The sequence below is a fragment of the Ovis aries genome, chromosome 17 (genome assembly GCF_016772045.2).
Source record: "Ovis aries strain OAR_USU_Benz2616 breed Rambouillet chromosome 17, ARS-UI_Ramb_v3.0, whole genome shotgun sequence".
NCBI classification, from domain to species: Eukaryota; Metazoa; Chordata; class Mammalia; order Artiodactyla; family Bovidae; genus Ovis; species Ovis aries.
The window spans coordinates 68,890,910-68,901,787 of NC_056070.1; the positions used below are offsets into that span (position 1 = coordinate 68,890,910).

Below are 10,878 nucleotides of genomic sequence, written 5' to 3' on the forward strand. Positions count from 1 at the left end.
ATCTCTCTCCTCACCTCCTGAAAGGACAGAGCTCCAAACAGGAGAGGTAAAAAATCACCCGAAGGAGGCTCTTGATCCATACGCCCCAATTCCAAAACATCTCTGCCTTTCCCTTCTCCACCCTCCCCCCACCATCCCAAAGCCTGGGCTCCCAATACCACGGGACTCTCTGCCACCGCTGCCCAAGTCACGTCTCACCCTTTCACACCAAGACCAGCCTCCCCCTAGCCTTTATTTCCTTTTCCTCACATTTTTATTTCAATAACATCTGGTTTGTAGTTGTTAGTCGCTAAGTCGTGTCTGACTCAGAGATCCTGTGGACTGTAGCCTACCAGGCTCTTCTGTCCATGGAATTTCCCAGACAAGAACACCAGAGTGGGTAGCCATTCCCTTCTCCAAGGGATCTTCCCAAACCAGGAATCAAACCCATGTCTCCTGCATTGGCAGGCGGGTTCTTTATCACTGAGCCACTGCTGAGCCCCTGAACCAGCCTCCTTAGTTCAGCCCACCCTGGGCAGCATTATATCAACCCTCTGAAAACAACTCCTCAAATTTTTCCATTGTTCCTGGTGAGGAGCTTATTAAAAATGAAGCCTCCTGAACAGGATCCTCAGGAATTCTGACTCAGCAGATCTGGAGAAATTTGTATTCTAACCAGTGAGTCTAGCACCCCCCTAGCAGATACCCCCAAGAAATAAAAGCCTGGAGAACTGAGGTCCCACTGTTCATCAACCTTCTCTTCCCCTGCATGCCACCGGCAGCCTCTGCTGAAGGCAGTCACTCTGGGTGGACACAGCCCCCAAATTCGTGTCCCAATTGGAAATCTGCTGGTCTACAAACACCCTCAGTGTCCTGAAACCCCGACTTGACCGGAAAGCAAAGCATAACTCAGAAAAGTGGACAAAACACTTTTCTTACTGGCTACGTCTCCTGTCACACTCCAGGAGAGTTTAAAATTGAAAATACAGGACTTCCCCAGCGGTCCAGCGGTTAAGCATCCACCTGCCAGTGCAGGGGACACAGGTTTGATCCCAGGTTCGGGAAGATGCCACATGCTATGGGAGCAACTGAGCCCATGTGCCACAACTACCGGGCCAGCGCTCTAGAGCCTGCGCTCCTCAACAAAGAGAAGCCCCGCCCTGCACAGGGAGTGAAAGCCTGCGCACGGCAGTGAAGACGGAGCACGGAAAAAAATAAAGAACACGTGAATACACCTTTTTATTTTGAAGCTATATGTAAGGAATTTGACCGGGATTCCCTGATAGCTCTGTTGGTAAAGAATCCACCTGCAATGCAGGAGACCCTGGTTTGATTCCCGGGTTGGGAAGATCTGCTGGAGAAGGGATAGGCTACCCATTCCAGTATTCTTGGGCTTCCCTGGTGACTCAGCTGGTAAAGAATCCACCTGCAATGTGGGAGACCTGGGTTCGATCCCTGGGTTGGGAAGATCCCCTGGAGAAGGGAAAGGCTACCCACTCCAGTATTCTCCACGGACTGTAGAGTCCATTGGGTCGCAAAGAATCCGACGCGACTTTCACTTTCACTTTTCATGGAATTTGATTAACGTAGACAATCATTTTTTAGCAAAGAAAATAGAGGTAGAAGAGCAACTCGTTACTGTATTAATGTTCTTGTCCTAAGTTTATTAATAATCAGTGTATACTTGGTATTTAAAAGTATCTCACTGAAAAGAATTTCTGTTGAGTATACAAGAGAAAAGCATGTTTTTTCAGGAATTGATTAAACTGATTCCAATTTAAAATATAAAAATTAAAACCTGTAGTTAGATGATTGAGAAAACGGGCTTCCCAGTGGGCCCAGTGGTAGACAATCTGCCTGCCAGTGCAGATGTGGGCTCGATCCCTGGGTCAGGAAGGTCCTCTGGAGGAAGCAATGGCAACCCATTCCAGCATTCGTGCCTAGACAACCCCGTGGTCAGAAGAGCCTGGCGGGCTACAGCTCATGGGGTCACAAAGAATCTGCCGCGCCTGAGTGGCTGAGCACAAGTCCACAACTGACAACTTATCAGCGATTTGTCTGAGGCTTGTTACTTTAGGCGGAGGAGTTAGCGAAGGCTGGGAATGTCGGCTGCATAGTAAACACCTGCATATAACACCTGGGGTGCTAGAAGAGCTTCCAAGAGTGGCCCCCCATATTCCAATTTCATGACAGAGATGGAACCAGTATTTTTTGAATCCCCAGACTGAGAAAATGTGACATAAGAGAACATGACTAAGTCTGTTAACAGTATCAAACTGTTTACAAGAACTTAAAATTTATCACATTTATTAGTTTAATTTATTGGCTTTTCTAGTTAATTGTTTAAGTATTCTGGGGATATTATACTTGTTAGGTTATATATCTGAAGTACTTAAAAGGAAAATCAAATATATTAAATGTATAAGTGGAATTAAATGTGTAAGGGAATGTACTTGGGCTAAAGATAGGGCTGAATATTTAAAGGAATTTCATTTGCTCAACTTGAGTTCAAACATTAATCAAAGGGAAAGTTAAGGTTATTTTTCTTATTTTTTTAGGTTTACACATAGAATAATAATTTCTAAACTGAAAGCGATAGCTTAAAGACAACTATATATATTTTTAATAAAGCCTTGCTCCAAAACGAGAATTAACTAAAAAAGGCAAAAAAATAAAAATACAATAAGCCACACCTTAACTCCCTGTGGTCTTCCCTACCCATCTCACCTAAAATAATTCCCCCCTCCTCTTAACTTACCATCAGCCAGATTAGCTGTCAGCAAGGAAAAAGTGTTATTTCCCAGAAGCTTCACAATCTCCTGCCCCAACGGGCTACCAAGATGCTTTGCAAATAGAAAATAACTGGTCATGGTTATAGAGCATTTCACATTTTTCCTCCCCATCCCCTAATAAGGCATTACAGTTGCTTTTACAAGTCAGAGGTAGATCCAGGTTTCCAATCCGGTCCCTGCTTTTCAATGCCGCACCTACACAGATGACTTTTATCTCGGGCTCAGACCTCTCCTCTGAACTCTACATTCATACCACCGTCACCCTCTGAACAGAAGCAGTGGCAGATTTTAGTTTCTTGGGTTCCAAAATCACTGTGGACAGTGACCGAAGCCATGAAATTAAAAGCTGCTTGCTCCTTGGAAGGAAAGCTATGACAAACCTAGACAATGTATTAAAAAACAGAGACATCACTTTGCCAACAAAGGTCCATATGGTCAAAGCTATGGTTTCTCCAGCAGTCATGCGTGGATATGAGTCGGACCATAAAGAAGGTTGAGCACTGAAGAACTGAAGCTTTTGAATTGTGGTGCTGGAGAAGACGCCTGAGAGTCCCTTGGACTACAAGGAAATCAAACCAGTCAAGGAAAGGAAATCAACCTTGAATGTTTCTTAGAAGGACTGATGATGAAGCTAAAGCTGCAATACTTTTGGCTACTTGATGTAAAAAGCTGTCTCATTGGAAAAGACCTGATGCTGGGAGAGAACAAAGGCAAAAGGAGAAGGGGGTGCAGAGGATGAGATGGGTGGACAGCATCACCCACTGAATGGACATGCATATGAGCAAACTGTGGGAGACAGTGGAGGACAGGGGAGCCTGGTGTGCTGCGGTCCACCGGGTCACAGAGTCAGACACCATGTAGCGACTGAACAACAACCACTTCCATCTGACATCTAAGGAGCAGTTCGAGCTTAACATGGCCAAACAGAAGCTAAAATCATTCCTTTGATTTTAAGTTGCTGAGGTCAAAACTTTGATGTCATCCTGGATTTCTCTTTCTGGTACCCCCTACATCACTCACCTAGAGCCAGACATCCTGGAATGTGAAATCAAGTGGGCCTTAGGAAGCGTCACTACAAACAAAGCTAGTGGAGGTGATGGAATTCCAGTGGAGCTATTTCAAATCCTAAAAGATGATGCTGTGAAAGTGCCGCACTCAATATGCCAGCAAATTTGGAAAACTCAGCAGTGGCCACAGGACTGGAAAAGGTCAGTTTTCATTCCAATCCCAAAGAAAGGCAATGCCAAAGAATGCTCAAACTACCACACAATCACACTCATCTCACACGCTAGTAAAGTAATGCTCAAAATTCTCCACGCCAGGCTTCAACAATATGTAAACTGTGAACTTCCAGATGTTCAAGCTGGTTTTAGAAAAGGCAGAGGAACCAGAGATCAAATTGCCAACATCTGCTGGATCATCAAAAAAGCAAGAGAGTGCCAGAAAAACATCTACTTCTGCTTGATTGACTATGCCAAAGCCTTTGACTGTGTGGATCACAATAAACTGTGGAAAATTCTGAAAGAGATGGGAATACCAGACCACCTGATCTGCCTCCTCAGAAATCTGTATGCAGGTCAGGAAGCAACAGTTAGAAGTGGTCATGAAACAACAGACTGGTTCTTAATAGGAAAAGGAGTACGTCAAGGCTGTATATTGTCACCCTGCTTATTTAACTTATATGCAAAGTACATCATGAGAAACGCTGGGCTGGAGGAAGCACAAGCTGGAATCAAGACTGCCGGGAGAAATATCAATAACCTCAGATATGCAGATGACACCACCCTTATGGCAGAAAGTGAAGACGAACTAAAGAGCCTCTTGATGAAAGTGAAAGAGGAGAGTGAAAAAGTTGGCTTAAAGCTCAACATTCAGAAAACGAAGATCATGGCATCCGCTCCCATCACTTCATGGAAAATAGATGGGGAAACAGTGGAAACAGTGGCTGACTTTATTATTTGGGGCTCCAAAATCACTGTAGATGGTGTAGCCGGCAGCCATGAAATTAAAAGATGCTTACTCCTCGGAAGGAAAGTTATGACCAACCTAGATAACATATTAAAAAACAGAGACATTACTTTGCCAACAAAGGTCCGTCTAGTCAAGGCTATGGTTTTTCCAGTAGTCATGTATGGATGTGTGAGTTGGACTATAAAGAAAGCTGAGCACCGAAGAATTGATACTTTTGAACTGTGGTGTTGGAGAAGACTCTTGAGAGTCCCTTGGACTGCAAGGAGATCCAATCAGTCCATCCTAAAGGAGATCAGTCCTGGGTGTTCATTGGAAGGACTGATGTTGAAGCTGAAACTCCAATGTTTTGACCACCTGATGTGAAGAGCTGACTTATTGGAAAATACCCTGATTCAGGGAAAGACTGAGGGCAGGAGAAGGGGATGACAGAAGATGAGATGGTTGGATGGCATCACCGACTCAGTGGACATGAGTTTGAGTAAACTCCGAGAGTTGGTGATGGGCAGGGAGGCCTGGTGTACAAAGGATCAGACACAACTGAGCGACTGAACTGAACCCCCTACATGCATCTATTCCATTTGACCCACCCCCTAAATACATCCCAAATCTGATCACTACTCTAATCCACACCCTAATCTAAATCACCATCCAGCCTCCACTTCCACCACAGCAACTTCCCCTCTTCAGTCTGATCTCTGGAGAGCAGCCAGAAATGACCTTGAAAGTAAATCAGATCATGTCACACCCCAGCTTAAAACCCATCATCAGTGGCTTCCTAGTGCAATAAGGAAAAAGCAAGACTCTTTACTGTGGGTTACAAGGCTAGATATGAGCTGATCTGAGCTACTTCACAGTCCATTCTACTTTTTCCCCTGGAACACCCCAGGACAGAGCAGTCTCAAGGCCTTCGCACCAATGTTTTCCTGTTTGTGAAAGTGAAGTCGCTCAGTCGGTGTCCGACTCTTTGCAATCCCATGGACTGTAGTCTACCAGGCTTCTCCGTCCATGGGATTTTCCAGGCAAGAGTACTGGAGTGGGTTGCCATTTCCTTCTCCAGGAGATCTTCCTGACCCAGAGATCGAACCCAGGTCTCCTGCATTGCAGGCAGACGCTTTACCCTCTGAGCCACCAGGGAAGCCCTGTTTGAACTGCTACTATTCATTTACTCAGTTCAGTTCAGTTCAGTCGCTCAGTCGTGTCCGACTCTTTGCGACCCCATGAATCGCAGCACACCAGGCCTCCCTGTCCATCACCAACTCCCGGAGTTCACTCAGACTCACATCCATCAAGTCCGTGATACCATCCAGCCATCTCATCCTCTGTCGTCCCCTTCTTCTCCTGCCCTCAATCCCTCCCAGCATCAGAGTCTTTTCCAGTGAGTCAACTCTTCCCATGAGGTGGCCAAAGTACTGGAGCTTCAGCTTTAGCATCATTCCTTCCAAAGAAATCCCAGGGCTGATCTCCTTCAGAATGGACTGGTTGGATCTCCTTGCAGTCCAAGGGACTCTCAAGAGTCTTCTCCAACACCACAGTTCAAAAGCATCAATTCTTCGGCGCTCAGCCTTCTTCACAGTCCAACTCTCACATCCATACATGACTACTGGAAAACCATAGCCTTGACTAGATGGACCTTAGTCGGCAAAGTAATGTCTCTGCTTTTGAATATACTATCTAGGTTGCTCATAACTTTTCCTGGGCACCCTGGCTAAAATATTACCACCACTCCCTCCCCAATCAACCTGTCTTCTGCTCTTACTTGTTATTACTGCCCCTACTCACACACACTAGAACGAGCGCTTCATGAGGGCAGGGACTGGTTCACCGCTGGATCCGCAGCGTAGGGCCCAGGGCCTCTTAGAAAACGTTTACTGGACCGCCCTTGTCCTCCGAAGTTCTTGCTATTTCTATTCCCCGAAGGAATAAGTGCATCTAGGTCTCCCGTCTTCCAAGCCAGGTTGTCAGCTTGCGAAACCCAGGGATGAGGAGTATAGGAAGCAGGGGCAGAATCGCCTCTTCCCCGGGGGTCGGGCAGAGGAAATTAGCCCCCTGGACCCGACTTGTTGCCATAGGTTCCAACTCTAGACCTGGACTTGGGGCTGACAGAGGCGACAGGGGTGGGGACAAGCTTGAGATAAGGCACCCAGGCCTCGCCCGTGTATCCAGTCCACGTCGTGTTAAATTACCGCGGGGCTCGCCGATCTAGTTGGGAGAGCCCAAGTCCTCCCGCGGCGGGGTGAGGAGAAACTCTCCTTCGATGTCCCCTTCACAGAACATACCTGGTTCGGCGGGGCCCGACGGCTCCGAGCTCCTCCTCCGGCGCCCTCACGCCGTGAACTGCTTGCTGGGATTCGTAGTCCTCCCGCTGGGGAGCGGCCCGCCCTTCCCAGAAACCTTTGCGAATCAAAGCGGAAACAGAGCGGAAGTTGAGGAAGCGCGAGGGCTTCTGGGTGTTGTAGTGAAAATATTAAATCTTTTTTAAAAAATGCTTAAGAAGAAGAATTCAGTAATATGTTTCACCAAGCTGTTTGGGATTCCATGATCTGGATTTTAGGAGACCTTAATCCCGCGCAAGCCATCAGTTTACCTCCATAGTTCAAAACGACGAGCGCCGGGATTCAGAAGAACTACGAATCCCATAAAGCATTACACGTGGAGGCCCTTTGGAGAGAAAGGTTGTCTCGGCGCCGGCGCTCGTTCTGCAGCGGGCAAACATGGCGGCCCCGACGTTGACTGCGAGGTTGTACTCCTTGCTGTTCCGCAGGACCTCTACCTTCGCCCTCACCATCGTCGTGGGCGCCCTGTTCTTCGAGCGCGCCTTCGATCAAGGCGCAGACGCGATCTACGAACACATCAACGAGGGGGTGAGGGCCTGGACCGTCCCTGACCTTGGGCCCTTCTGAGGGGTGACGGAGTGGAGGTGGGGCGGGACGCAGTCTCCCTTGACGAGAAGCGGGGGAGCCCTGGAGGTCTTCTATCTGTAGACTGCCGTCTGTCCGTTCCCGGCCGGTATGAACCCTGAAACGTTCAACGGGATCAGCAGCTCCCGCTCTGCAGGGGTTGCTAGTATCGCTGTCCCCCACCCCACACACCCACCTGTCCATTGGCAGGAGCGAAAACTAAAGCAGAGTGAGAGCGAAGGATTATTAGGGCCACACCACCAGGAGGCCAGTGGCAAGTCAGGGCTGGGCCCGGGACCCCTGTTTCGTCTGAGGGTTTCAAGCGCACATTTGAGCGGGCCACGGCCGTGAATAGGACATCTTCTTAGACACTGGGGCTGGCCTTTTTAGACAGCACTTTTCAGTTCCGAAGCCTTTCTATGCTGGCAGCGATGGTATTAATAGTGGTTAGGGGGTGAGGGGTGAGGGGGATCGGGAGGATATAAAAGCAGAGAACCCTGGGTGGGAATACCGGGCCTTACCACTTAATAACTTGTGAGTTAAGCTCTCTGAGCTTCACTTTTTTCTGTGAAATAGAAATGATAGTAGCTGTCTCAGGGGATTATTGTGAGGATTCCATGAGATGCTGGCAAGGTGTCCAGTAGGTGGTACCACTCAAAAACTAGCATTTTTTACCATCCCAGGGAGAAAGTGGAAGCATAAGATAGAGAATAACAACACCTTTTAAAGTCACTGTGTGCCAGGCACTGTGCTGGGTGCTCTGCCTACTTTATATCGTAAAGTATTTAATTTATGGCTCATACTAAGGAATGTCCTGGACAAGTAAGCTGTGTTCCACCACTCTGTTAATAATTTGAAACTGTCTGGCCCTACAGCCCAGGCAGGCTCTGTCTCCTGATGTACAGCCTGTGGTCAGGGTAGCTTTCTGTCCTTATGAAAGTGCTGCTCCTGTTCATTTGTAAGCTGTTCCCCTGGCCATTTCAGTATGTGGGGAAGGCATCTCAGAACGTTGTCATAATCCACCCATTCTTGGTGCTTTTAGGAGTGAAAATACAGCTAGTTCCTGACCCAGGGATCATAAGTCTGATGAGGTTAAAATATGGCTCAGTGTGAAGTATTTGGGGACCAGGCTCTTAGGACCTCTGGAGTAATACCTGGGAGTTGAAGAAATGAGACATTTCCAGCCTCTCTTCCTTAATAACTGTGTGCTTTGGGGGCCACCCACTCCAGTATTGCCTGGAAAATCCCATGGACAGAGGACTCTGGTAGGCTGCAGTTCATGGGGTTGCAAAGAGTCGGACACGACTGAGCGACTTCACTTTCACTTTTGGGGGCCCTTAGTGTCTCTACCTCAGTTAGCTCTAGAGTGAGGTCATGCATTCCCCTTCCTTCACATACTGATTGAGCGCATTCTGGAAATGCTGGGAGTGTACATCAAGCCTGCTGTTGCTTCCAGACTGCCCACTGCAAGCTGTCTGGATGTGGTCCATGTTTCTCTCAGGCCTGTTTCAGAGTCCAGGGCTGTGGGAGGCGTGTACGATGTGAGGAGCAAAACTCAGTGTGTGGCTCTTGTCTTTCAAATGCAGAAGCTGTGGAAGCACATCAAGCACAAGTATGAGAATAAGGAGTAGCTCCTCAGAGGCCCCTGTCCAGGCCGGAAGGACCAGGTCCAGCACCAGCTGTTTGCCCAGAGCCGGGGCCTCAGCTCGAAGACATGCTCGCGCCGCTTTCCACAGACCGCCTTGAGCTGTCCGCAGGAGATGGCGTCACCTGGCAGACTCTTTAACTTCTGCTGTGTCTGAAGTATGTTTAGTCAGAGTCATCACCAAATAAATGTAAATTGTCCTTGAGACCTGCTTCTGCATCTTCTTAACTACCTGCTCTTCACTTAACCAGTTATTTGACACCACTTCAAAGTCCTCTGCAGGCATCTGAAGGGTAGATTCCGTTATTCTGGGTCTCCCATTAACTTCCAGAGAATTCTGGTTTTCACACCCTGAGCTAGAGTTGGAGGTGTTAACCTTCAACTTTGGCCTCTAAACCAATAGCTCCATTCTTGAGTCACGCAGAGGACAGCTAACTGGCTGTGGATCCAGCTGGGGACAAATGTTTATTGTCCATTCTGCCTTTAGGTTGCTGAGGATCTTTGGGGAAGCTGGCATACCTGTCTGGGCCACAGCTCATCTTCTCATAGCTGTAAGGCATATCGGAAAGCACGCTGCATGGCTGGGAGCAGCCCTGGAGAGCATGGAGATGTGCTGAACAGTGGAGCGGTTGGTTCTGTTTGGTGACTGGCCTGGAAAGATGAGTGGCTCACTTGCCCACCATCTTTCACCTGGAGCCTGGAGTGATGGGGCCAGAGCTAGAACAACCACTAGCATCTGATGCGGGAAGAGTCATTTGGGAAACTCACGCGGGGGTTGGAGAGACCCTAGGAACTGCCCAGTGTGCCCTACCTGAGGCATATCCTCATGAAGGTGGCAAGTCCAGGCCTGGAGAAATGACCTGACAAAGGTTGTACAGCTCTAGGGGCCAGATTAAGACCTGAGCCAGAGTAGAGGCTATTCTTTTTAAGAACGATTTCACCATGAAGTAAAGAATAATCCCGGGGGTTGAAGATTTGCCATTTACATTACACTACACTTTCCTCAACAATTTGAGGGTAGTGTGCCGGCGAAAAACAATAAAATGGAGCGTTCTTGAAAAGTTAGTCTACAGTATTCCTTGCGCACCTGATGACAAGCTCAGGGCAGTGGGGGTAGAACGAGCTTAATTGATTACCTGCCTCAGGTGAGGCATATTCAGCCCAAGCAGCAAGAGTCTCCAAGCCATTCTGCATTAGGATGCCCCGTTGTTCGTCACTCGTGCTTCTGGACTGTTGAGGTTGTATGTCTGTTTTCAATTAAGAGACGAATGTTAACCCCATTTTACCTATTTTATGGGAGTGAATATTATCCACCCAGAACCTCAACATGACCCTATTTGGAATTAGGGTCTTTGCAGATATCAGAGAAGGCAATGGCACCCCACTCCAGTGCTCTTGCCTGGAAAATCCCAGTGTTCTTGCCTGGAGAATCCCAGGGACGGGGGAGCCTGGTGGGCTGCTATCTCTGGGGTCGCACAGAGTCGGACACGACTGAAGCGACTTAGCAGCAGCAGATATATTCAGTTAAATGAAGATGAGGTTGTGGGACTTCCCTGGTGGTCCAGTGACTTAAGACTGCGCTGTGAATGCCCGG

General features: G+C 48.0%; 2 protein-coding genes across 5 annotated transcripts in view; one reads left to right on the forward strand and one right to left on the reverse strand.

Moving 5' to 3' along the window:
* The window catches only part of ZMAT5 (zinc finger matrin-type 5), a 23,209-nt gene extending 16,131 nt beyond the window's left edge, over positions 1-7,078 (reverse strand). Inside the window, exons 1-2 of one of the 4 annotated variants that reach the window (XM_027956741.2) lie at positions 7,019-7,078; positions 2,738-2,822 (exon numbers count right to left, since the gene is read on the reverse strand). The gene's annotated coding sequence lies outside the window, so the exon portion shown is untranslated. Of the gene's footprint in view, positions 1-2,737; positions 2,823-6,521 lie in introns of all 4 variants that reach the window. The other 3 variants (XM_027956739.2, XM_027956740.2, XM_027956742.2) reach the window with 3 other exon arrangements.
* A 350-nt stretch (positions 7,079-7,428) lies between these two features.
* Positions 7,429-9,489, forward strand: LOC101108778 (cytochrome b-c1 complex subunit 9). Its single transcript, XM_004017466.5, has 2 exons — positions 7,429-7,603; positions 9,226-9,489. The coding sequence occupies exons 1-2, from the start codon at positions 7,454-7,456 to the stop codon at positions 9,268-9,270; spliced, it is 195 nt and encodes a 64-aa protein (XP_004017515.1). The 5' UTR covers positions 7,429-7,453; the 3' UTR covers positions 9,271-9,489.
* The last annotated feature ends 1,389 nt before the right edge of the window (positions 9,490-10,878 follow it).

Bases quoted from the DNA above. Each gene is read 5' to 3' on its own strand.
- LOC101108778 (XM_004017466.5), top strand. From the start codon at position 7,454: ATGGCGGCCCCGACGTTGACTGCGAGGTTGTACTCCTTGCTGTTCCGC. The intron at 7,604-9,225 runs GTGAGGGCCTGG...TTTCAAATGCAG, and splicing joins ACGAACACATCAACGAGGGG to AAGCTGTGGAAGCACATCAA.